Genomic DNA, 24,387 nt, shown 5'->3' on the forward strand with positions numbered 1-24,387 from the left:
TGCATCTCCATCACCCACCAGCAATCCTGGAGCATAAATTCCAGAGCATCCTGGCCAGGGTGCTCATGCCAGCCATCTGCACCCACACAGAGGGTGGATGTGGGTAACTTTCTCTGCACAGTCTGTTTGCAGGGAGAAGTCTCCTGCTGCAATTTGGCTTAATCCCTCTGTATTTCCCCAAAGGACGAGCTCTTTCTTTTCCCTCTCAGTCACCAAATCGCTCACCAGCAGCTCTGTCATTTCCCGCTCAGCGTCACCGTGCACACTACAGCATCCTCCTGCCAGCCTTCCTCAGCCCTCTTGTATTATATTTCACCATCTGCTGCCAAAATCCTGCTGTCCTGGCCCTTTTTCCTGGATAAGGTCACCCCATTCCCATGCGTCCTTCTCTTCTCCTCTCTGTATTTCCAATGACAGTCATTTGTGGTATGTTCTGTTTCCCCATGCTGAGATGAAATTGAGCCAGACAAACTTAAGGGAAAGGTCTTGGGGCTGCTTTTTACCCTCTCAGCCTCACTCACTCTGGTTATTTATTTCTGACCATGACATCAGAGCCACAATTGTCCCTGCGTCAGATCCCCCCTGACCTGCTTGCAATTCTTCCCCGCAGCTTTCGGGAACGCAAAGACCATCCGTAATGACAACTCCAGCCGGTTTGGGAAGTACATCGACATCCACTTCAACAAAAGGGGAGCCATCGAGGGGGCTAAGATTGAGCAGTACCTGCTGGAGAAGTCCCGGGTCTGCAGGCAGGTAAGGTGATATACTTGCAAGGTGTGGGAGCACTTGGTCAGTCAACCTTCTCTCTGGTGACCAATGACAGAACCTGAGGGAATGGCAGGAAGATGTGCCAGGGGAGGTTCAGGTTGGACATGAGGAAAAGGTTCTTCACCCAGAGGGTGCTGGACACTGGAACAGGTTTCCCAGGGAGGTGTCACGGCCCCAAGCCTGACAGTGTTCAAGAAGAGACTGGACAACATCCTCAGACACACGGTGTGAACTGTGGGGTTGTCCTGTGCAGGGACAGGAGTTGGACTCGATGATCCTTGTGGGTCCCTTCCAACTCAGGACACTCTATGACTCTATGAAGCTTTGCAATGCTGTTCTCCTCACAGAGCTGACATTTGTTCTTTTACTTCAGGCTCAGGATGAGAGGAATTACCACGTGTTTTACTGCATGTTGAGAGGAATGACACTGGAGCAGAAGAAGAAGCTGGGTCTTGGGAAAGCCACAGACTACAACTACCTTGCAATGGTGAGGACAGTGAAGCAGAATTTTGGGGAGGTGATGTGGTGAAAGCATATTAGCAAGGGAGAGATGAGTGAGAGGTGCTTTCTCCGCAGCCCAAGAGCTGCTTTGCTGGTTGTCACCTTCTGAGTCTCAGCCACGGGCTTTGTGGGACTTTGTCCCATCAGTGCAAGACTCACAGTCTTAGTGCAAACCCAAACCCCTGTGTGTAGGCCAGGTTATTTCCACTCTTCCTCTGGTTTTGATGTTTGGAGCTCACACCATGTGTCTGGAAATAACCAGGGTGTCAGATACAACCTGATGCTCTGGCAGCAGCGACGGACAGGGAGGAGTGCATGGTTGAATGGTGCATTTTAAGCAGCATACGCTGCTGGGCTGTCTCTGCTTCACAAGTCTGACAGAGCCAGAAATCTCCAGCCCTACTCCCTATATCATAGAATCACAGAATAGGTTGGGTTGGAAGGGACCTTCAAAGCTCATCCACTCCAACCCCTGCCATGAGCAGGGACATCTACACCAGCTCAGGTTGCTCAGAGCCCCGTCCAGCCTGGCCTGGGATGTCTCCAGGGACAGGGCATCCAATACCTCTCTGGCCAACCTGGGACAGGCTCTCACCACCCTCAGTGTAATCAATTTCTTCCTCATATCCAGCCTGAATCTCCCCTCTTTTAGTTTAAACCATCACCTCTTGTCCTATCGCAACAGGCCCTGCTAAAAGTCTGTCCCCAGCTTTCTTACAGGCCCCTTTTAAGTATGAAAAGACTGCAAGACCTTATTGAGCCTTCAATGTTGCAATGCAGAGGAGGGGGTAGAAGCAGGTTTAATTAAGGTTGGCCCATCAGCAGCAAGGCTGGGACCAAGCTTTCTAGCTGGACCAGTGGGAGACTCCAGTATACTTCTTTCTTGCTCTGTATCCCCACCTCAGGGAGCTTTTTCTCCTGCTCTGACATCAGCCAGACACGGGATAGCTGGTGACAGCAGGGTAAGTGCAGGTCACAAGGCTGAGCACCGAATCAATGTACACCAAAGGACAGAACCAGATCCACAGGTTCAATGTCATCTTTGGCTTATTCATCCCTTAAAAAAACAACTGCTGATTTAGGGGGAAGCCTGGATAGCTTAGGGTTACACACAGATGCTCTTTGCTGAGCAGCTGCTCCATTTGTTCCTGTCTATGAAGGAGATGAGATGAAGACACTGTTTTCTGTTTGTTGCATCATTCATAACATCAGTTGAATCTTTTCCCAGTTATAGTATCTGTATTTCAGAAATCATGGTGCAGAGGAGGAGTGGTAAAAGTGCAGAAAACAAATAATTAACTGCCAATTAATCTTTTGAAGGAGCCCAGGATGTGACTCGATTTTGGCCTGAGAGTCCCTGAGATAGTCTCGGACTCTGAAGTCTTGTGTGTAAAAGCCGTGTCAAAAATCAGTGTTTAGAAGTTAGAAAAAATCTAAACAGAAATAGAGCAATACATGGGTTGAAGTGTGGGAAAATGTAGTTCAAGTCACTTTCGAAACTATTTCAGTGTCCTTTTATGAAAAATTTGAATCAATGTTGGAAGTTCAATAAACATAACTTGATTTCACCACAAATTATTCAGCTGAATGCAAATTTGACTGGATACGATTGTATGGCCTTTGTTATATGAAAGGTCAGACTAGATGATACTAATGGCCCCATCTGGCCTTAAAAATCTCTGAATCTGTGAATCTGTGAATTCTCTGCTACCTCTTTTCCTCCCCAGGGTAACTGCACCACCTGCGATGGCAGAGATGACAGCAAGGAGTACGCCAACATCCGCTCCGCGATGAAGGTCCTTATGTTCACTGACACGGAGAACTGGGAGATCTCCAAGCTGCTGGCTGCCATCCTGCACATGGGGAACCTGCAGTACGAAGGTACAATGACAAAACGCAGGGATATGGTCCAGCACATCTCTACTCCTTATTCTGCATGGTAGGAGGGAGCCAAGCTTAGGGACAGAGAGCTGTATCCAGACCACCTGCCATGGTGCTGTGCCAGGGACCCAGGTGTTTATTGTGGTGTGTAAGGACAAGAAAGGAGGAATAAGTCACTCTGCAGGGCTGCCAGACTCCAGTATGCTCTGTGACATCCGCCTTTCCTGAATTTAGGCACGTTGAGTATGGCAACCGACCATTCAATAGGCTCAGGTTTTGCAACGAGAGACTAATGGAGTATTTGGCAAGTGCTTGTGTGATTAGAAATGCCTTTGTAAAGGCATCAAACTGCCCTGCTGTCAGAAATGACACGGTGATTTAAAAAACCTCTTTGGAAGACAGAAACCTAAAGCACTTGCATGCCAGAAATGTATTTACCCCATCAGTCATTTAGGGTGGCTGGCAGAGCAGAATACAGGTCCTTTGCAAACATCAGCAGGACTCCAGCAGCCACATGAACTTTTCTCTCCCTTCTGATGGCCAGATTTTGCCTGGACATCACACCAAGAGAGAGCAGAAAGACCCTTTCCATCACCCCATCCAACTTCTGCAGAGCTGTGTCCCTTGCTGATGAGTTTCCCTCTGCCTTTCTTCCCCCAGCTCGGACCTATGACAACCTGGATGCCTGTGAGGTTGTTCAGTCGGCGTCACTAATCACTGCAGCATCATTGCTGGAGGTCAGTGGCTCTGCGGGGCTGCTGTCCCCTTTTTGGCTTGTTCCCATATTCCCAGTGTTGTGGCAAAGCCATGGATGCTTTGGTGGCATGTCGTCCTAAAAAGGACATCCAAAAGAGCTCAGTCCCTAAAAGAGAGTGTTTCCCTCATTGATATAAAGGGAGTTCATTACAGTAGCCAAGGCAGAGATGTCATCTATACTGAAGTGAGGTGAGATGATCCTCACCCAAACCATCCATGAGGTGGCTGGAGCGTTCTCCAGTGGCCTCCCCAGCAGAAAACATGGCTTCCTCAGGGACGTCATCTCATCTCCATAGGTGCTGCTGGTCCCAGGGTGTGATCCACTGCTGTCTGTGGGCTGTTTTCATGTACTTTAGGGGGTGGACATTTCCCTGGGTTGATCTCAGAAGTGTGAAAAGGGGCCAAAGGGATGCAAAGAAACATTCACGCTGGTAGGATACAGCTTTGCAGGCTTTGCTTTTTCATCTTCTGTCTCCTCTCCTCATTAACATTTCTCATTAAGTCACAGGAACACTTTACACGGTAAAACACTGTATAAAAGTATTAATTACTTTCTGAGAATGCCTGTGACATCATTTGAGCTATTTGCCCTGTACAGCTAAGAAAAGTCGGATCATTTACCTCCAGCCATGGGGGCTATGCAGTTCCTCTCTGGCCATGCACATTCAGGCCAGCAGCCCAGGGCATTGCAAGGACTACTCGTGCTGTAGAGCCAACAGCTGTGTTTGGTGGTATCTTTGCCAGGTCGACCCTCAGGACGTGATGAACTGCCTCACCAGCCGGACTATAATCACCAGGGGTGAGACCGTATCCACTCCTCTCAGCATGGAACAAGCACTGGATGTGAGGGACGCTTTTGTAAAGGTAAATTCCTTTCTGGTCTTGTTGCTAAGCTGAAGAAATCTGCTAGTTTTGAGACTGGAGCATCCAACGTACAGGAAAAGTGTCTCACTTGGTGCTCATGCGAGCTCAGATCAGCAGATGGCCTTGAAACTTATGTTCTTAGAGGGATGCACAAAGAGTTGAGATGGAAAGAGTCTAGGTAGCCTAGTCTTCAGGAAATTTGCGGTCTGGATTTGAGACTGTCTATACTCAAAGGTAACCTGTTAAAGGGGCCAGCATTCTGAAATGACTTCACCTCAACTTCAGGAAAACATCCCAGCCTGAGCCTCAGGGTTAGGTACTCAGCTGCTATAAATCAGAGCAACTCTATCAACACCTGTAATGCCCACACCCGAATTTCAAGATTTGGGCTTGTCTGCAGCAGTAAATAAAGCTGAACATCCCAGGATTAGGGATAGTGCAGTTCAGCAGTCACCAGAGCACTAAGAGAGAGCATCACGTGAGGCTTTGGGTGATGAAGGTTGATGAAGTGGGTGTGCACCATTGCTGTGCTGTTTACAGCCCCATGCATGTTGCAAAACAAGTATTGGTGGCATGCTTTGGCCAACTTGGTACCTTCACTTATTGTAGGGAACTGGTTGGTCAAGCTAGCTGGTTCAACACCTAACTAGTTTGCAAATCCAGACAGTGGTGGTGGGCCTTTGGATTAGGCTCCCCCTCCTGGTGGTACTGCCATGGCTCATACAAAAGAAATAAATAACATTGTAAAATATGCAGTTCTGGAGTTACTGAAACAGAAATAGCTCCTTCATTCGATCAGCAAACTGTTCGGCCATTGCTGCAATATTTGAGTCAGCTCCTTGTCCAGGTGAGATGTCCTTGGCTTTTCTAGCAGTGCAATGTGGCTCTGCTGGTCTGTAAAGACAGATGTTTAGAAAACAAGGAAAGGACTCTCTGGCTGTAGAGCAAGCCCATAGATACAAAATTTAAGGATTTTGATTTCAGTTGTCTTATTTAGGCTTTCAGGTCCGTTTTCCTTCATTTGCATAATGGGTCTTGAAGATTTAAACCATGCCAAGAGTCTGGCATGAATGTTGGTGAGCGTGTCCTCAGGGACCATCCAACTGCTCATCATGCTTTAGGGGAGCCTATGCCCTCTGAATGGTGCTGCAGACCAGCAGGCTGAACTGCTAACTTGTCTCAGTGAGCTCCATCTTTGGGATGTTGCAGGGAATTTATGGGCGGCTTTTCGTGTGGATCGTGGAGAAGATCAACGCTGCAATTTATAGACCTCCTTCCCAGGAACTCAAAAGTGTCAGGAGATCCATCGGCCTCCTTGACATCTTTGGCTTTGAGAACTTCACTGTGAACAGGTATGGAGCCTGCAAAAGGAGAACCAGGTCTTAACCCTCCTTCACCACCCCAAGATCAAGGTCTTGCAGACCTTTCACCTCTCCTGAGATGAGCAGGACTGGACTGGACAAAACCTTTTTCTGTATAAGAGATTATCAGAATTAATTGCTTTTATGTTGCAACAGACAACACATTTACTTTAGTTTTTCAAGTATTTGCCACATAGTAGCCACAGCAGATAACCTCCAACTAAGTGGTTTAGGCTACACACATATGATGTCTTTAACACTTTTGGGGAAGAAAAACTGATTATCTGAACCTATAAGGAAATTCTCATCCAGCAGCAACCTTACTGAGTGGTTGATGAGGTCTGAGAGTACTGCTTCAATCATGGAGAAAGACAGTGAAAAATAGAGCATGTTGGATCTGAAGTGGTCTTTCCTTGACCTTTTCTCCACAGTTTTGAGCAGCTTTGCATCAACTTTGCGAACGAGAACCTGCAGCAGTTCTTCGTGCGTCACGTGTTCAAACTGGAACAGGAGGAGTACAACCTGGAGAACATCAACTGGCAGCACATCGAGTTCACTGATAACCAGGATGCCTTGGACATGATTGCCATCAAACCCATGAACATCATCTCCCTCATTGATGAGGAGAGCAAGTTCCCCAAGGTGTGTTTTGGACTCAGCCCTGCTTCCAGTTAATCTCCTGTTTTTACCCTCTTTGCACTTTTCATGCTGGCACCCCTGTGAGAGGGCTGATTAGCCCCAAATATACATTCACCAGTTAGTTACCTATTCACAGCTTTATTGCTCTGTCACATTTTCTTCCATGAGTTCAACTGTGCTTAAAACAAGTTATCTTTTCTAGTGGAAGAATATACCTTCAAGAGGCTCAAGAATAGCTGTTAAATAGTTTAAGACAAAATAATGTTAAATGTACTTCCTTTGCAGCACTATCTTGAACATAGAGCAACATGCTAGGGATATTTAATCCCTTTTTTAAATTTCTGCATTTGCAATATCCCCACCAACACATCTCTTCTCAAAATAAATACACATTGCCACCCAAGACAAAAAAAAGAAATGCACTATTGATTGGAAAATTATTTTAATGGGACAAACCCTGGTTAAACATCAGATCTTTCTCCATGTGCACAGGGTACAGATGCCACCATGTTACACAAGCTGAACTCGCAGCACAAGCTTAACACGAACTACATTCCCCCGAAGAATAACTACGAAACACAGTTTGGCATTAACCACTTTGCTGGAATTGTTTACTACGAAACAAAAGGTATGGGACAGTTTTCTGGGGCACTGCAGGTGTGAGGGGATGCTTGGGGGAAGGTGGGCTGCTGCGATGGGTAAGAGCAGGATGGTAGCCCATATTAGTACCGTGTACTCCTTTTCTGGATGAAATTACTTTGATCCAGTCTCAAGATGTGCCTCCGTCTTCCTTCTCTTGGTCCACCTTTCTCTGCTCATTCATTACCCCCATGACCTCTCCAAGAACAGCTAGTAGTCCATCAACCCAGAGACTGCTTGCAGAGCTCATCCTGGCCATGTTGTACTGTGTAACTAACCTACCTACCTACCTACCTACCTACCTACCTACCTACCTACCTATCTACCTACCTATCTACCTACCTATCTACCTATCTACCTACCTACCTACCTATCTACCTATCTACCTACCTATCTACCTACCTATCTACCTACCTACCTTCCTACCTACCTATCTACCTACCTACCTACCTACCTACCTATCTACCTACCTACCTCCCTACCTACCTACCTCCCTACCTACCTGCCTATCTACCTACCTACCTACCTATCTACCTACCTATCTACCTACCTACCTATCTACCTACCTATCTACCTGTCTACCTACCTATCTACCTACCTATTTACCTGTCTACCTATCTACCTACCTACCTACCTACCTAAGTGTCGTCCCATTATTCCTCTAGGTTTCTTGGAGAAAAACAGGGACACACTGCATGGAGACATCATTCAACTGGTGCATTCGTCAAAAAACAAATTCATCAAGCAGATCTTCCAAGCAGATGTGGCAATGGTAATGCAGGCGAGAGAAGATCTCTGTTCACGGGGGTTTTTCCTGGAAGGGGCAGGAGATTTGGGAAGAGTCCTATTGCTCTGATGCTGTTTGGGATGTTTCCAACCTGGTAGTGTAGGCCGACCATTGTGTGGTGTCATGGGTACATCCACATTCACACATCCAGGTCACTGCAATCAGTTTGTCATATACTATCTTGTGCTGTGATTGCTCCTCTCCTAATTGTGTAGGGATGGGAACAATAAGGTTTGTGATTGTAGAAATCTGAGAGAGAAAGATCTAGCCCCTCCAGCTGAGTAGTCCAGATCTGTGTATAATAGAATGAGAAGTGAAAACCGATTTGTTGTAGGACCAGAGCAGAATGAAGGGACAATCTGGCTGTCCCTTAAGCACTGCAGCAGGTCTAAGAGGGACCAGCCAACAGTCACATTTTGTTCTTACAACAGCAGAGAGAAGAGACACCAGGCATGAAACCTGAACTTTAAAGCCCCAGTCCTCCAGGAGGGTTTGTGCTTGCTCCATGCTCAGTGTAGGATGAGACCATGTGCACTGAAGCTTTGGAGAAAGGCACAGTTGCAACCTTAAATCTTCCCACCACATGTGAGCATTGATCACTGGGATACCAGCTTAGGTGCTGTGATTAGTGACTATTTCACCATGAATAACACAAATATTTGATGTTTTCTCAACTAAGTTGAACATCTACACCTCCCTACTAAGACATTATCAGCCCTGCTCCCAAAATTAAAGGAGGAACCACTTTAAAATATCAGCCTTGCAGAACCTGAAAATCTACAGAGATAGGTCATTATGGCCAAATCCTTCAGGCTTTCCCTAGTTAGAGCCACAGGACTGCAAATCATTTGAGGATAAAGTTTTCCAAAGCAACCAAGTTTTTCAGAAGTTGAAGTCCTGTTTCCAGATTCCAGCTAATGCCACTGATGATCCAAGGACTTTCAGCAGTGCCAAACAGATTTAAGTGCTGAATTCTTTTGCCTGCTAAGGAAATGTTTAAATTCCCAATAAACCACTTTAAATAGGCTACAGACACTTTTGCAAGCCTTTTTCATAACCTTTAGCCATTCAGTTTTGCTCCTGCTGAAATGAGTCATCAAAATATTTTTTACTTCATTAGGAACAAGATAATGTTTATCAGCCCTGACTAAGCTACCAATTGGCGTGACAGTCCTGGTGGGTTCGGAGCTATCCAAAGATGTGGATTTGCCTGCTGAACTAGGTGCTAACTTCCTTGGCATCCGTGCTGCTGTTTACTTTGCTTTTTATTGCTTGTTCCTCACTGCTTTTTATTTTCAGTGCAAGCTTTGCAGTTCACCTTGGAAATGGTTTCTTGCTTCTTTGGGCAGAGCAGAGATACACTCTGGAAAACTGATGAGCGAGAGCTCTCATGGTTACACAGTCATATAGACTTCTTCATGGGAACACCTACCAAGCATCTTTGAAAGATGCTGGAAGTGTATGACAGCAAAATTGAGATTTTTTTCACGTGGGCATTGTCTAGGACCCAAGAACTGAGATGTTTTAAAGCATCAGAGCACTTTTTTTGAAATAAAACTTGCATAGTTCCACTAAGCATCTTCAGAATCTGCCCTGAGTTGTGGTTCCTGTGCTTTGATACTTTAATAATCTCTGTTTTCCTTTTTTTGAATGAGAGATTTGTAACCTGACTGGCATGGAAGAGGAGCAAATACTGTGTGCCAGCTCCCCTAATCACACACAGTGTTAGTGTGACCTGGGAGAGCACAAGTCCTCTAAACACCACACACAAAAACCTGCTCAGACAAGCAGGATCAAACATGGGGATGAGATTATTTTGCCACTGCTTTCCACCAAAATTCAATAATATTTGCAGTACCTTTCTTAAAATGCATTCCCCAAGAGAAGGAGCGGCTGAGGATGAGTCATGGGAATTGATTACCTGTAGCAAAGAGCTGGGGAAATGCTCATCTTGAAGGTGTGCACACCTTCCCCGAGCATCAGCAAGACAATCCGTGGAGAAACCTTCCAGAGACACTCAGACCAGGTCAATTAAAGCTAACACCTTCTCTTAAAATAAGACAAGTGGCTGCCCTGCTAAGGTCTAAATCAAATAATGAGGCAATTTGCTCAAGAGCTTCCAAGCTTTGGTCTTCAGGAACTTATTGATGAGTTTGCAGGAATTTGTGAGTCGGTGAAAAACAAGTCCATCTGCTTTACATTCTTTCAAATGGGATCCTTATATGTGAGAAACTTGAGGAAGCCACAGATCAGCGAGGCTTGAAAATGAGTTGAAAGTGTGTATTTGTATACCGTACTGACTGTTGGGTCCCTGAAAGACCTAATATTTGTAGGCAATGAAACTTGTGTGGTGAACTGGGTATTGCTGGAGCACATGGGGCTGTGCAGCCCAACTTGTGCATGCCCACCATGGAGGAGGTCTATCTGCACGTGTTTGCTAAATCGGGACATTGCTTTGAGCAGTGCCAGGTGAAATGATGGTTTTGGTGGGAATTATGCACCATTCCTCTGAGGAATCAGCCGGCACAGTCTGGCAGTGATGGTTGCTCAAGGTACAGGCAGAAGGAGCAGTGAGGCGTAGAAACCAGTGAAGGGAAAAACAAGCAGAGGGATTTTCCTTTTGCAAAAATTTCAGTTCTGTAGAAACTATCTGATTAAAAGTTGGATTAAAATCAGGGAGGGAGGGATTTGTTTAGAAATTTTGTGATTATTTTTTTTTCCTTGGCGTCTTCCCAACCACTATCAATTGAGAGCAACCGGTCACAGTAGAGCAGGAATGTGTGAGGGTCAGGAATGGGGATGGTTGAAACTGGATAGATAATGAGTGAAATTCAAAGATGTAGAAGAGTTTTCTCTAAGAGGCAAGAGCTGGACGGTGGCAATTCCCTCACCTTCGGGGATGTGAATGTGGAGACAAATGGGAAAACCAGGAAGGGGATAGACAAAAGTCTAAGAACTAATGCATTTTGTTCATGAGATATTTTAACAGCTGGACCTCCAAGACTAACAATGTCAGGTTCCCATTTCAGTTATTCCTTCTTTTCACTATTTGCTCTTCTCTGTCTCTGTTTGTTTTTTTGTTTTTTGTTTTTTGTTTTTTTTTTTTTTTTTGTTTTTGTTTTTTGCCTGTGCTTCATGTAGTTTCTCTGTGGCTATGCATCCAGCACATTTGGCCAGTCGCCCACACCCACACCAAAGGTAAACGGAATACATGAGTTCCTCTGTTGTATATTCCTTGGCAAGGATTGTGCTTTGCTCTTGTTGGTTTATTCCTCTTCCTGCACTGTCTATAGGGGATGCATTTCAAGTGACCAATGTGATGGAGAGCATTTTTATGGCTTGCTGAATAGATGCAGGTGTACGACTGTTCCATTTATTTCTAGGATTCAACTCAGAAGAACCATGTGATGTTGGGAGTTTGGTTTTGGATAAAATCAGAACCAGACCAAGCCAAAGTCTGGGGATTTTTTTCTGATATTTGAATCATTTTAATGAACTGGATCATCAGGGGGACTTGTGTGTCGCTTATCATGGTGCCACCATTGGTTTCAGTGGGACATTATTGCCCCATGCAAATGCAAATCTGGCCGTTTTGCCTTTTTTTGAGCAGGAAGATGACAGTTCCTGTGTAAAGAGAGTCTCCTGGATGGCATTTCTGGGGTGCTTGGAAATGCCATTATTCTCAGAGGAGCGTATAGGTCTTGTTCAGGGGAGAGCTCAAATCCGAGCCTTCAAAGACACAATTAATATTGGACTTTGCCATGGTCATCCAAGCAGGCTCTTGGCACCTTTTTAGGTCTTTTCTGTTGCGTCTTATCTCCTAACTGGTTCTGATGGCTTCCCAAACCCTTCTTGCTAGATATGTGGCCACAGTGCAGCATATTGTGTGCTAAAGACGTTGTGACGTTAGCTTTGCGGCTCTGCTCACATTTCCACAACAATCTCTCAATAGTCAGAGGATTATGTTAGAGATGGACCTGACTCTCAAAATTCAGATCTTTGCATGGGGCTGAATTTCAATCTCCTTACCTCTGCAGTGTCTTGGGGTGTTTGGACTTGGAATTCCAATGAGGGGGGATTTGACCCAAAATGACCCAAAGTCATTCATTCCAGAGCTGGAATCCTTCCCCTCCATATCATGATTACAAATGGCTTTGATTTCAACATCTCATTGAGCACCCCCTAGAGTTGTAGCAAAGCCACATTCAAAAAAACATAATCCTTCCTGAGTTAGGATATGGTGAGATTAAGCCCAGAAGATACAGGGAAATGGAAGAAATAACACTGACAATTTCTCTGAGTTTTGTTCTTGTTGTAGTTGTTCTCATAATATAGCCTTATGTTCTGTAGGTTTTCTAATTAATAATAATTGATTGTGTTTGTTAGGCACTTGAGCAAGGCTAGAACAGCCAAGCCAAAATAAAAAAAAAAAGATTTTCCAAATATATCAACATCAGTAAGTTTCATAAAATGGGGGTTTACTTCAAAACAGTGTTGCTCGGCAGCGTTATGTGGCCTGTACCAACTTTGCATCTGAAGGCACTTTCCAGTCTATAGGACAGAGACTGTCTCCTCACTATGTGCCACCACAGAACCTGCCTCAACTTTCAGTGGTTGCCTGAGGCCACCCCAGTGACATTTCATATAACAAAACAATAAGCAATGAACATCATTTTTCTCAGACTTCAGGAAAAAAAGGCTGAGAAACAGCATGTCATATTGGCTTGGCCCAATTTAGTGATCTTATAATATTAAAGAGATGGTAGGATGGTCTTTGTCCAGAACCTTTCCCCAAAGTATTGCTAGTGGTATATGCTTCTGTCTCCTTCCCTAACTCACCTTGAGTAATTCAGCTTTCTATTCCTACCTTTCCACTGAAGCAGGTTGCCACCTCACTGGCAAACCTAGTGCTAAACAGGGTGATGGACAAGGTGAGAAGGGACAACAGGAGTAACTCCTACCAGTTCTGGCTCTGTGACATTTCTCCTTGTATTTGCTTTTCTCCTTGCTTCTGTTTATTTAGTTTGACTGTTAAAAAGAAAAGTAAAACAAACAAACGAACAAACAAAACTGGTGACTGCTCGAGGTGGAACCCTGGGTCTGTGTTAAGACCATCCTACCCAACATAACTTTGTGTCCACCTCACTGAATACACAGGGTGCAGATAAGATGAACTGGTCATTGCTTTCTCAGCCCTGGATATGTGTTAAGTACCTAAATACGTCCAAGACACCAAAGGAAGAAATCTGAATAGGTCCCTAGAGATTTACAGCTTCACAGAGATGCTGTTATATTTGCTGATGCTCCAGCTGTGCCACTGGGGATCTCAGACAACCCTTGTTGGCAGAACATCCCATTGTGTCCTGATGATATTCTGCCTTGACATGTGTCTTTCTGTTACCACAAGCAGGTCTCTGCATCTCTAAAGCCAGACTGGCTTGAGATGGCAGAAAGAGGTGGCATTGAATCACACAGAATCACAGAATCGACTGGGTTGGAAAAGACGTGAGAGATCATGAAGTCCAACCCTTGGTCCAACTCCAGTCCATTGACTAGATCATGGCACTAAGTGCCATGTCCAATTTCAGTTTAAAAACCTCCAGGGCCGGTGAGTCCAGCACCTCCCTGGGCAGCCATTCCAATGCCTGACCACTCTATCTGAAAAGAATTGCTTTCTAATCTCCAGCCTCAATTTCCCCTGGCAGAGTTGAAGCCCATGCCCCCTTGTCCTATTGCTGACTGCCTGGGAGAAGAGACCAATCCCCACCTGGCTAGAACTTCCCTTCAGGTAGTTCTAGAGAGTGCTGAGCTCACCTCTAAACCTCCTCTTCTCCAGACTAAACAAGCCCAGCTCCCTCAGCCTCTCCCCATAGGGCTTGTGTTCAAGTGAAACATGTTTAAACATCATACTGGTCTGCAGGTCTTTCTGAACTTCTCCTTGGAGATGGTGCTTCTCTGTAAATTGTGTAATTTTCTTCTTTTTGTTATTTATCTCTTCTGCTTTTTTTCCCCTTTGATGATGGGCACAGGCTCAGTGACTACCCAGTGCCCCAATTTGGTATACAGCACCTGTGAATCCCACTCCTTCTTCCCCATGACACATAGATCACATCCTCCTGTGTGCTAGGCTCTGTATGAGCACCAGTTAAGAGACAGTCTGTGTCCCAAAGCTGCTACAGTCTCAGAGTCTGAAAGATAAAACTTGTCTGGCTAGGAGAAAAGGAGAATGTATTCAGCTCTTTCTCCTTCAGACAGTGGGGACTGGGTCTGTTTTGAGCTAAAAAATGCAGTGAAACCTGTATTTTCAGTGCCTCACTAGGCTGTGTTGGCAGGCTGCTCCACTCATTTTGGGGCCATTTTATTGGAATAAGGGAAGAGGCGTGATTCTCCCCATGCTGGTGTTGAGGTGAGGCAGGAGGAACCACAATGTCTTCAGTGGTGTCACCCTGTCCCTGACAGGGGGAAGATGATGAAAAACACTTGACTGAGGTTTTGTTGTGTATCCGAGAGCCCAGACAGTGCCCGTAGGGCTGGTGCCCACCACTGAGAGGGGTCTGTGCGCAATCAGGCCCAGGAACAGGGCACTGGAACAGGCTGTCCAGAGAGGTTGTGGAGTCTCCTTCTCTGGAGACATTCAAACCTACCTGGACACCTTCCTGTGTGATCTGCTCTGGTGACCCTGTGTTAGCAGGTGGCTTGGACTGGATGATCTCCAGAGGTCCCTTCCAACCCCAGCCATTCTGTGATTCTGTAAATGGATGGGATGGTGCAGTCTTGACAGGAAGAGCTCAGACAGCTCTAACAATTCAGATAGCAAGACAAGGTGCTTTCTGGCTGCCATTCCTTTCCTCCAGCCCCTCGCAGCAAAAAGCTCTCAGGTATAAGGATGGAGATGGCTTTTTACCAGAGCTGGATGTGTGCAAGCAAGAAATGCAAGGCATCAGCAACCCAGAGAGGCAGGTCTTGCTATCTGCAAACAAACCACTCTTGCATTCCCTTGTAGACCCTTGTACAAAGTCTTGCACCCTTCCTACCACCACAGCTGGAAAACGACCTCTCCCAGCCAAGCCAAAATTGACAAACCTGGCCAGCATGCAGTTGCTTCAGATTTCCAGCCTTTCTCCTGCATCTGTTGCTGCTTCTAACCCCTGTGGCGATCCTTTCACCTTACACAGAGGTGACCCCTTGCACAGAATTAGCAATGTGATAAGAAAACACTAATCAAAGTTATCCAAAACAAGTTTCTTGCTGAAACAGCCTATTCCTCATCAAATCTGTGACAGAGTGTGAGCACCAAGCTCTGCACTGCTCTGCAGGTAGCAGCTGCATCCATTAATTACTCTAGATTTATTCACAGTTTGTCCTTTGGGGGAGGATTTTGCTGGGAGAGATCAGTGATAGCCCCTGCCAAGTTCTCCTGGACAAGAAAGCCATTTTTGTCTCATATGTGCATGAGCTGGGTTTTCTCTTGTTGGAATTCCATGATGACTTTCTGTTTGTGTTCATTAAGTTTGTCTCATCGTTCGACCTGAGCTGTTCAAATTCCCTGCCCATGACAGGGGACTTGGACTAGATGATCTTCAAAGTTGCTTCCAAACCAAATAATTCTGTGTTTCTATGAAATTCCCCAGTTTTGGAGGGTGGCAATGTTATCTGACAGGTTGTTGGTGTAATACAATGAAGCACATGTAAATATTTTAGCAAAAGTAGAACTAAAACTCATAATCTTGCAAAACATAGCAGCAAGGCCAGTGTAAATGGGGCCTTTGTGACTCCATACATGGCTTGACCACCTGCAAAAAAGAGGATGTTTGGAGGAAATGTGCATTAAAATCCTGCTGGAACTGTCCCTTTGGCAAATCCCTGGCCACCAGGTCATGTCACAGGTCATGTCACAGTTTGCCCTATTGTCAATTCAGAGGAAGTTGCATTCTGGTACCCAGCTCTTTCTCCAACACACTAGTAGTATTTGCTGCCCCATGAACAGCAGGCCTTATGAGACATATAGCACCACTATGACTGGTGTGTGTTGAGCTCAGGTAACAGCAATTGATGCGTAAAATGAGCTGGGGGCTTCATTTAGATTGAAGCTGGTTTAACAAGCTTCTCCCAGGGCAGAGAGAATGGGCTATTAAGGGAAACCTTTCCATTCTGCCTTAGAAATGCCCCAAACTAGAGATTAGATTGTTAATTTAACCAAGGTAGCTAAAACAAGCAGAATACTCAAAAACTTCCTGTTGCACACTGAATACCCATTTCATTTAGTCCAGTTAATATTCTTTTCCAAACACAACTCCAATCTTCCCTGTAGTACAGGCTGAGGAATATAGACCAGCAGTTTCTGGAGCTGTTGCAGACTGAAAGTGCCCCAGCTTATTTGTCACCCTACATGGGTCTCTGCTCATATACCCTGGGGAACAGAGGAGGCTCAGCCTGACATGAGGAACCACATCAGTAGGGTTGTCATGACCCTGCTGCAATGCATGGGGACAGGGAAGCCCAAGCTGTTCCAGAGGAACATCTCTGGGCAAATGCATCACCCCAAGCTGCAATCCAGGGGGGTTTGGTGGTCTGGAAAGGGTTGTTTGTTCTTATGGGCAGATCTTCCTCACAGATCTGCATATGGAAGTTGGGATCAGAGAATCAGAGAGTAGTTTGGATTGGAAGGGACCTTCACAGCTCATCCAGTCCAACCCCTGCCATGAGCAGGGACATCTTCACCCGCTCAGGTTGCTCAGAGCCCCATCCAGCCTGGCCTGGGATGTCTCCAGGGATGGGGCATCCACCACCTCTCTGGGATTGCCAGTCATGCAGGGAGGCTCGAGCAGGAGATATTAAATTATGGCACTTTTCCTCACTACGTAGAGGTGTACAGAGCAGGTTGCCAGAGCCTGGCCATTGCTTGCCAGCTCTGCCCTGTCCTTCTCCTGCCTCAACGCTCAACCACCTCTGTCCTTGCTCCCTCCTCCACTCCTGGCTGTCATGAGAGGTTCCTGAGGACGTGGCCGGAGGGAAAAAGCTCTGTTATCCTTTCATTTCCTGACCCCGTTCTGCTGTGGTTTTGCAGGGAGCAGAGACAAGGAAGCGCTCGCCGACGCTCAGCAGCCAATTCAAGCGGTCCCTGGAGCTGTTGATGAGGACTCTCAGCGTCTGCCAGCCCTTTTTTGTCCGCTGCATCAAGCCCAATGAGTACAAGAAGCCCATGGTAAGTCCTGCTTTTCCCTCCTTGTTGTATTTTTGTACAGGAATGCCTGTTGGGTGACTCTGACAGCAAAACCAACCCACACCTGTTCTGCAAGTGACGGAGTCACCAAAGCATAAGCAAAATCAGTCACTTGCCTTGGGATCCAACAGCACCCCATAAATTTTTGCAGAGGTGAACACCGACACACTGCCCTTCTTCCCAAGGACAAGCTCAAGAAATTCACCCTGACGACCTTCCTGCTATAGGAAATGTCTCTGAATTTCCATAGGGGGTAGGGACCACCCTGCCAGACACATAGGCTGAACTATACGGCCCTGGTTTCAATCCTGTGGCAGGGTCCAATGTTTCCTAAAAGGGATCCCCTTTCCACGGGGTTTTCTACAAAAGTCTTTGCTTCTGAGGGATCTCCCTCATATTCACCCCCGTTAGATCCTTCCAACTGCTTTTTCTTTTTTTTTTGCACCAATTGTGAAAGCACAATTTTGCTAAAAAAAAAAAAGAGGCAAAATAGCACAGAGGAAAGGTGAAAGTCTCTTATTCCCAGAGAATTGTTTCAAAAACAACAAATGGTCTGTGGACAAACTTCATGGAGCAAATGAAAGGGAAGGAGATGGTTGTAAATCCCTCTGACCACAAACTTCTCATGGAGGGGACTCGGAGTATTGCAGAGAAAGGTGTGTAGTGACCACCCCAATCCCACTTTCAGCACCTTGCAGGGCTGGACCCTGTTTGCAATCACTGTCAGCTGCTCACTGCTCTTAGTAGTGATACTGTGTGGGAAGGAAGAGCTTTATTTAATAATAATTTTAGTCTTTTGTTTCTGTGAGCCATTTTGTCATTGCCTTTGTGTCTCAGTAGTGGTTAATCTAGCCAGATCCGGAGTTTTATCTAAAGTCAGTGTCTGTTAGCAAAGCTCAACTGAGTGCAAAAAAAACCCATAATACTGAATTTCAGAGCTCTTATATACAAGCGGTGTTTGTTTTAAGCTTATATTTGCTGTTCAGTGAACCTCATATGATGCGGGGTGAAAGGTTTTTATATCTCTCAGAGCAGTTTACTGTGCAATTATCCTGCTTTTGGTGAGCGTAAAAAGGCACATAATATCATGTTAATGGAATACTTTGAATTAATATTTAACGATATGTCTGATCTGATATTATCATCTGAGCTGAGATCAAACCAAGCCCTTTCTTAAGAACATGGTTGATGTTGAAAAATAGGTGTACATCGAGAACTGACATTAACAGATTATTTTTAATGCCCTGACTTTGAGTTGCATTTACACCTGGATGTCTGGGAATAGGTCTGGCATTTTGTCCCCTGTGTAGCAAATTAATGTTTCATCAGCCTTTGCAAGTTCTAATCCAGAAGTCTTTGTCCACCCCATTTATCTACAAAACTTACGGTGGGACATAAAAACAACTATAAGTTTGAAAGAATCAGAAAAAGATAACTAATCTCCCCATTAAAGTAATGAGTGGATGAGCTAACACTGAATCAGGGACTGCAGTGCCATAAGAAATTCAACGTGATTTCTTGCTAAACTTATTTTTGGCCTTGGTTTAATAGTACAAAAGAGGGGGGAAAAAAATCCCAGATAAAATCCACAGAGCTGTGCAGAGTGACTGCAAAAGAGAACATTTTCTGGGAGTTCATTTTCTGTCCCTGGCTTTGAAGGAAAGTGTTCTGATAGTGATAGGAAATGGGATAGTGGGAAGTGAAAGGTCAGTGGAAAGTCCTGACTGTTTGTTACTTTATGTTATTTTAAAACTTTTGCTTCCTTCTAAACTGTGCTCTCAGGGGGGTGGAAATTGTTTGCATCAGGATGCTGGCTGGAGTTCTCTGAGTGTTGCTCTGTCGTTCTGGTTAGTACAACAGAAATATTAATATGTGGCAGGAATTAGGTAACAAACCATGCAAAGAAAGTCAAAACTGTTTCCAACAGCCTGTGCCTCCTCAGGTACTGATGCAAAGAGAACATAGTTGCCCATATGTGCCATGAAGTAGCCCTACCAGCTCTGGAGGGTTATTTGCAAACCCACAACCACTCACAGACCCTCCTACTTCATGGCAGTGCAAGACAGAGGAACACACACCTCTTTCCTCTGCACCCTTCTTGTCCCCAATACCCGTTTTAGATAGAGACAGCTTGAGACCAAATCTGGATGATGCTGCTTTCTGCCTTTTCCTCGCTGATCCGTTGTCCTCTCCTGGGAGCAGGTTCTGTCTCAATTCACTCCAGCCCTTTTGTGGTTATGAGCTAGTCGAAAACCTCCCTTCAGGGGTGGGGAGATGGGTGTATCTGTAGGGCAGATCCTCCTGTCCCAGGAGATGCATCTGAGACACAGGGATGTCTGAGATACAGGTACGTGTCCATCTCTCCTCCCTCACTTTAGGGAGTGCCTGCGTGACTCACATTTTAGGTGCTTACATCCATACATGCACAGATGCCCACATTTTGGACAGCTGATGGGAGGGCAGATGAATAACACCATAGCAGTAACTCTTTGGCCCAGGCTGGGATTTACTGTCCTGACTTTCTCTGGTGTGAGAGCACCATGCGATGTCTGCCTTTGTTTTACACTTGGGTTTGAACACTTTTTGTATGATCCTGGCAGACAATGTCATGCAGCAAGAGGGTGATATCAGGGGCTCCAGGATCCTACTCAATCCACTAAAGCACAAAGTTGATGGCAGGGGTTTTCCTGAAACTTCCTTCGCTTCAGCAGAGGCACCTAAAGCGAGTGCAGCCAGGTTTATTAACAAACTGCAAGTCTTATTAGGAGCAGATGCAGGATCTGGGGGTATTTAGTCTGGAGGAAAGGAGGCTGAGGGGAGATCTTCTCACTCTCTACAACTCTCTGAAAGGAGGTTGGAGCCAGGTGGGTCAGTCTCTTCTCTCAAGTAATAAGTGAGAGGATGAGAAGAAATGGCCTCATGTTCTGCCAGGGGAGGTTTAGATCAGATATTGGGAAAAATAAAGGGCTGTTGGGCATTGGAATGGGCTGCCCAGGGCAGTGGTGGAGTCACCATCCCTGGAGGGGTTTAAAAGACACATAGATGAGGTTTTAGGGACATGGTTTAGCACCAGTGTTGGGTTAACTGCTGGACTCAATGATCTTAAGGGTCTTTTCCAACCAAAATGATTCTATGACCGGGTTACCTTCAACTGCTGTCTGGCCTTGAAACTGTCCGCTGCTTGTCAGGAGCAGCTGCAAATGCTGGTCTGATATTCGTTCTTTTCCTAAAAGCCTCAGCTGGTCTCAGTTATGGCCTGTTCATTTTAAGCTCCTCAGATGTCCTCCTGGGTACAGGGTGGTTTCATGGTAACAGGCTTATCTCAGGGCCTTGGCATCTCCAAGGCTGCACTCTTTTGTGTGACTTCATGGTGTCACCTACCCTACCTGGTGTAGGCACCCTAAGACCTTTAAGTATCTGAGGCTTCACTGATATGGTCCTCTGCTTCCTCTGCCTGCAAAACAGTATTGCCCTGCACGTACAGGAGTGCTCTGATCATGCTGGTAAAGCCCAGAGTGGTGGTCAGAAGTTAATGACCATGACTGATTGTTGCAAGGGTCATTGTATGGTTTGACTCTTGTAGATGCAGCATCACTGCCAGTTTTCCCAAGGTGATGTTCACCATTGCATCATGCTCTCCAGTTCTCCTCAGACTTTTGTATAATGTGTGGGACACATGCAATCTTGCAAACAGGAATTAAAGAAATTGAGTGAGTCAAACACACTCAGCAGTTCATATGATGAGGCCCATGACAACCAACAGTCCTATGTCCTTGGGTCCACCAAGTGAAGGGTTTGAGTGGATGCCTGACTTGGTAACACCACACATCCTCAGAGCCACCATTCTCTTATGGCCAATTTGGGCCAAGATCTGCAATTAAACCATCATGTCCTGTAACCTCCCTAGCTGTTTGACCGGGAGCTGTGCGTCCGTCAGCTGAGGTACTCAGGGATGATGGAGACCATCCGGATCCGCCGAGCTGGCTACCCCATCCGCTACACATTTGTGGAGTTTGTAGACCGGTACAGGGTGCTCATGCCTGGGGTGAAACCAGCATACAAGCAGGTGAGCATCTTCTTCCACGGGTAGCAATTGCTTTCTGGTGGGCTCTCCAGAGATGTTTGTGGGATGTGCATCCTCTCCAAAAGCAATTATGAAAGATTTGATGCCCAGATGTTACAGTGGTTCTCTGGGCTTTCCAAGTGAATGGTTACAGGGCTGGCAGGGTCAGGTAGCCATATTCAACCTGTCCCTCTCACCTTAAATTTAGTGGAAAAAAAAAAAGCCTGGGGAATCCCATTAACAGAAAGCTGCTGGAACTGAGACCAGAAAAGGTCCCCACTGGGCTTGGGAGAAGCAAGGGGTGAGGCTGGTCCTGATGAATATCACCCCCTGTCCTACCAGGGTGACCTGCGTGGGACATGCCAGCGCATTGCTGAAGCGGTGCTCGGGAAGGATGATGACTGGCAGATTGGAAAGACAAAGATATTCCTGAAGGTAGGTGGTTCTCCATGTCCTCCCTGCCATGGGACCCTTGCCTGTGAAGTGGTCTCCTACCATTCCTTCTCCATCACAAGACATGATTCTTTCCCGTGGTCTCTGGGTTGGCGTGGCCACGGGTAGAACCTGGGCCAAGGCAGGATATTTGGGGCCAGTTTAGGAAGCGGTGGGCAGGAGGAAGTCCTGAAACTCTACCAGCATGCACACAACCATACAGACACAGAAATGGTCACATACAGCTCACAGCCCTTTCCCTCCTGGGCTGAGCCGCTCAACTTCATCCACTGCCTTCACCCAAAAAGCACAGCAGCAGGAGGGATGTCCATGCAGAGCCCTGCTGAGAAAGGAGAACAACAGGCTTGTTTTGCTTCCAGCACACGCTCATGCAACCCAAGACGTGCTTACAACATTCCTTTCTACATCACTTCAGCTGACACAGAGAAGTCTAACACTTCAAGTCCCCTGCAGCTCCGTTCACACTCAGCTTTCTTTGAAAACCCTTTACTGTGTTGCTCTGGGAAGATGAGGCTGAGCTGACCAGAAAACAGTCTGGACACAAAGGCTTCTCTCGAGCAAAAATCTCAACAGAAAACCCTGACTGCTTATGTCTAAATTCACCCCCAAACCCATAATCAGTGCGATCACCCCCATCTCTTCCCCAGAAGCTGTTCCTGCTAGTCGCTCTTTCCAGAGCCTGTTATCAAGATCTCACAGCTGTCAGGGCAGGAAACGGAGAAATCGGGAGGCCCCGAGGGGCCATGTGAGGTCGAGCAAAGCAGGAAATGTGTGGAGCTGCCTCTGCTGCACCCAGCACAGCAGGACTTGACGTGCTGCAACCGGGAAAGAAAACCGAGTTACAGTGTGGGAGGAATCAATGAAAGTTTGGGCTGGTGCATCTGAGAGCTTCAAGGCAACAAAATTCAGTGTTTCAATGAGCTGTTCTGTCCTTAGGATATGGAGGTTTTGCAGCCTTGGCTAGAGGGAGCGATGGGACCCAGGTAGCCTGGAGTTTGTTCCCAAACCTCTCCAGGAACTGCTCCCATGGCTGATGGCACTAGCAGGGAGCTCTGCATGGAAAGACAATGTAATCTGGTTGTTTTCAGACTGTAAAGTATTGCATATGCCACTTCTGGATGCTCTGGTTCATTTTGGAATTAAGGCAGTAGATAACTAGGGTTTATGTAGTGAGTGAGTGGGCTGATACTTGGGATATAAAATGTCCCCAGAGGTTATTTTGGAGATTTCCTCTGGGAAAGGGCCTCATACCACCCGTCCCACCACATGTCAGGCAGATGGAGAACTTAAGACATGGGTGCTGTGGTGCTTCCTCCCACAGGACCATCATGACATGCTGCTGGAGATTGAGAGAGACAAGGCCATCACGGACAAAGTCATCCTCATCCAGAAGGTGGTCCGTGGGTTTAAAGACAGGTAGGTGGGCTATGTGGTAACTGGTGCTTGGGGGATGCATTGCTCTCTTGGTGCCCATCTGACCTGCCCTGCCTGCAGCCAGGGAAAGGGGAGCCCAAATGTATTGACACTCAGATGCAGCAAGTATTGGAGGCAAACAATAGAGGCAACACGGGGAAAGCAGTGTTATCTGCCTCCAGGATGGACCTTCTGTCCCTGTTCAGTGCTCTCTTCAGGGGAGCTGATCACAGAGTGTTTGGGGTTGGAAGGTACCTCTGGAGATTATCCAGTCCAACCCACCTGCTAACGCAGGGTCACCAGAGCAGATCACACAGGAATGTGTCCAGGTAGGTTTGAATGTTTTGAATGTCTCCAGAGAAGGAGACTCCACAACCTCTCTGGGCAGCCTGATCCAGGGCTCTAGAACCCTAAAAGTAAAGAAGTTTATCCTCATGTTTAGATAGAACCTCCTGTGTTTCAGTCTGTGCCTGTTGCCAGTGTTTTCTATGACAATGCAGCCACAGGACTCTGAGTCTGCTGAAGGCAACACAAAGCCTCCAGCCTATGGAGATCCCCACAAGACTGTGGTGTGACCACTGGGTCATACACTGTGACTAACACTGCTTTCCCCAAAGCCCAAGGGGTTTGGGAATCTCCCCTTTGCAAGATAGTTGCTCAATTTGGGAGGAGGGCAGGTAGCCCATGGGGAGCTCATGGCACAGTTGTGGAAGAAGAGGGGTAGTCACAGCCAAGGACAATCTGGACCCAGAGAGGAGAAACCGTTCTTGGGGCTTTCTGCTCTTTGACTGTCCAAGCCACGGCTGTGACTTGCGTTGTGCCTTGGGTTTTGCAGAAAGGACACACACCAGATAACTCAGTAATCCTTCCCACAGTAATCCCAGCAAGACTCCCAAGCAAGTTCTTCTGATGCAACAGTCCGCAACGTGTCTACAAGTAGAATCAGAACAGGATCAGAGGGATGGGAGAAGCAGATAGGGATAACAGGGCAGTGTTGCTGAAATTTGCTGTTGATTATTTGGGTAAGACTGAATCTGTT

At 46.3% G+C, this 24,387-nt stretch overlaps 1 protein-coding gene across 2 annotated transcripts in view; it reads left to right on the plus strand.

Moving 5' to 3' along the window:
• Positions 1-24,387, plus strand: part of MYO7A (myosin VIIA) — a 113,181-nt gene that overhangs the window by 53,178 nt on the left and 35,616 nt on the right. The window contains exons 8-21 of one of the 2 annotated variants that reach the window (XM_065075097.1): positions 611-753; positions 1,142-1,255; positions 2,997-3,150; positions 3,811-3,887; positions 4,651-4,770; positions 5,980-6,122; positions 6,563-6,773; positions 7,263-7,398; positions 8,075-8,181; positions 11,338-11,394; positions 17,264-17,401; positions 21,327-21,485; positions 21,825-21,917; positions 23,257-23,351. In XM_065075097.1, coding sequence (XP_064931169.1) covers positions 611-753; positions 1,142-1,255; positions 2,997-3,150; positions 3,811-3,887; positions 4,651-4,770; positions 5,980-6,122; positions 6,563-6,773; positions 7,263-7,398; positions 8,075-8,181; positions 11,338-11,394; positions 17,264-17,401; positions 21,327-21,485; positions 21,825-21,917; positions 23,257-23,351 — 1,747 coding nt within the window. The remainder of the gene's footprint in view (positions 1-610; positions 754-1,141; positions 1,256-2,996; positions 3,151-3,810; positions 3,888-4,650; positions 4,771-5,979; positions 6,123-6,562; positions 6,774-7,262; positions 7,399-8,074; positions 8,182-11,337; positions 11,395-17,263; positions 17,402-21,326; positions 21,486-21,824; positions 21,918-23,256; positions 23,352-24,387) is intronic. The other variant, XM_065075155.1, reaches the window with a different exon arrangement.

The sequence above is a fragment of the Columba livia genome, chromosome 1 (genome assembly GCF_036013475.1).
Source record: "Columba livia isolate bColLiv1 breed racing homer chromosome 1, bColLiv1.pat.W.v2, whole genome shotgun sequence".
Lineage (NCBI taxonomy): Eukaryota > Metazoa > Chordata > Aves > Columbiformes > Columbidae > Columba > Columba livia.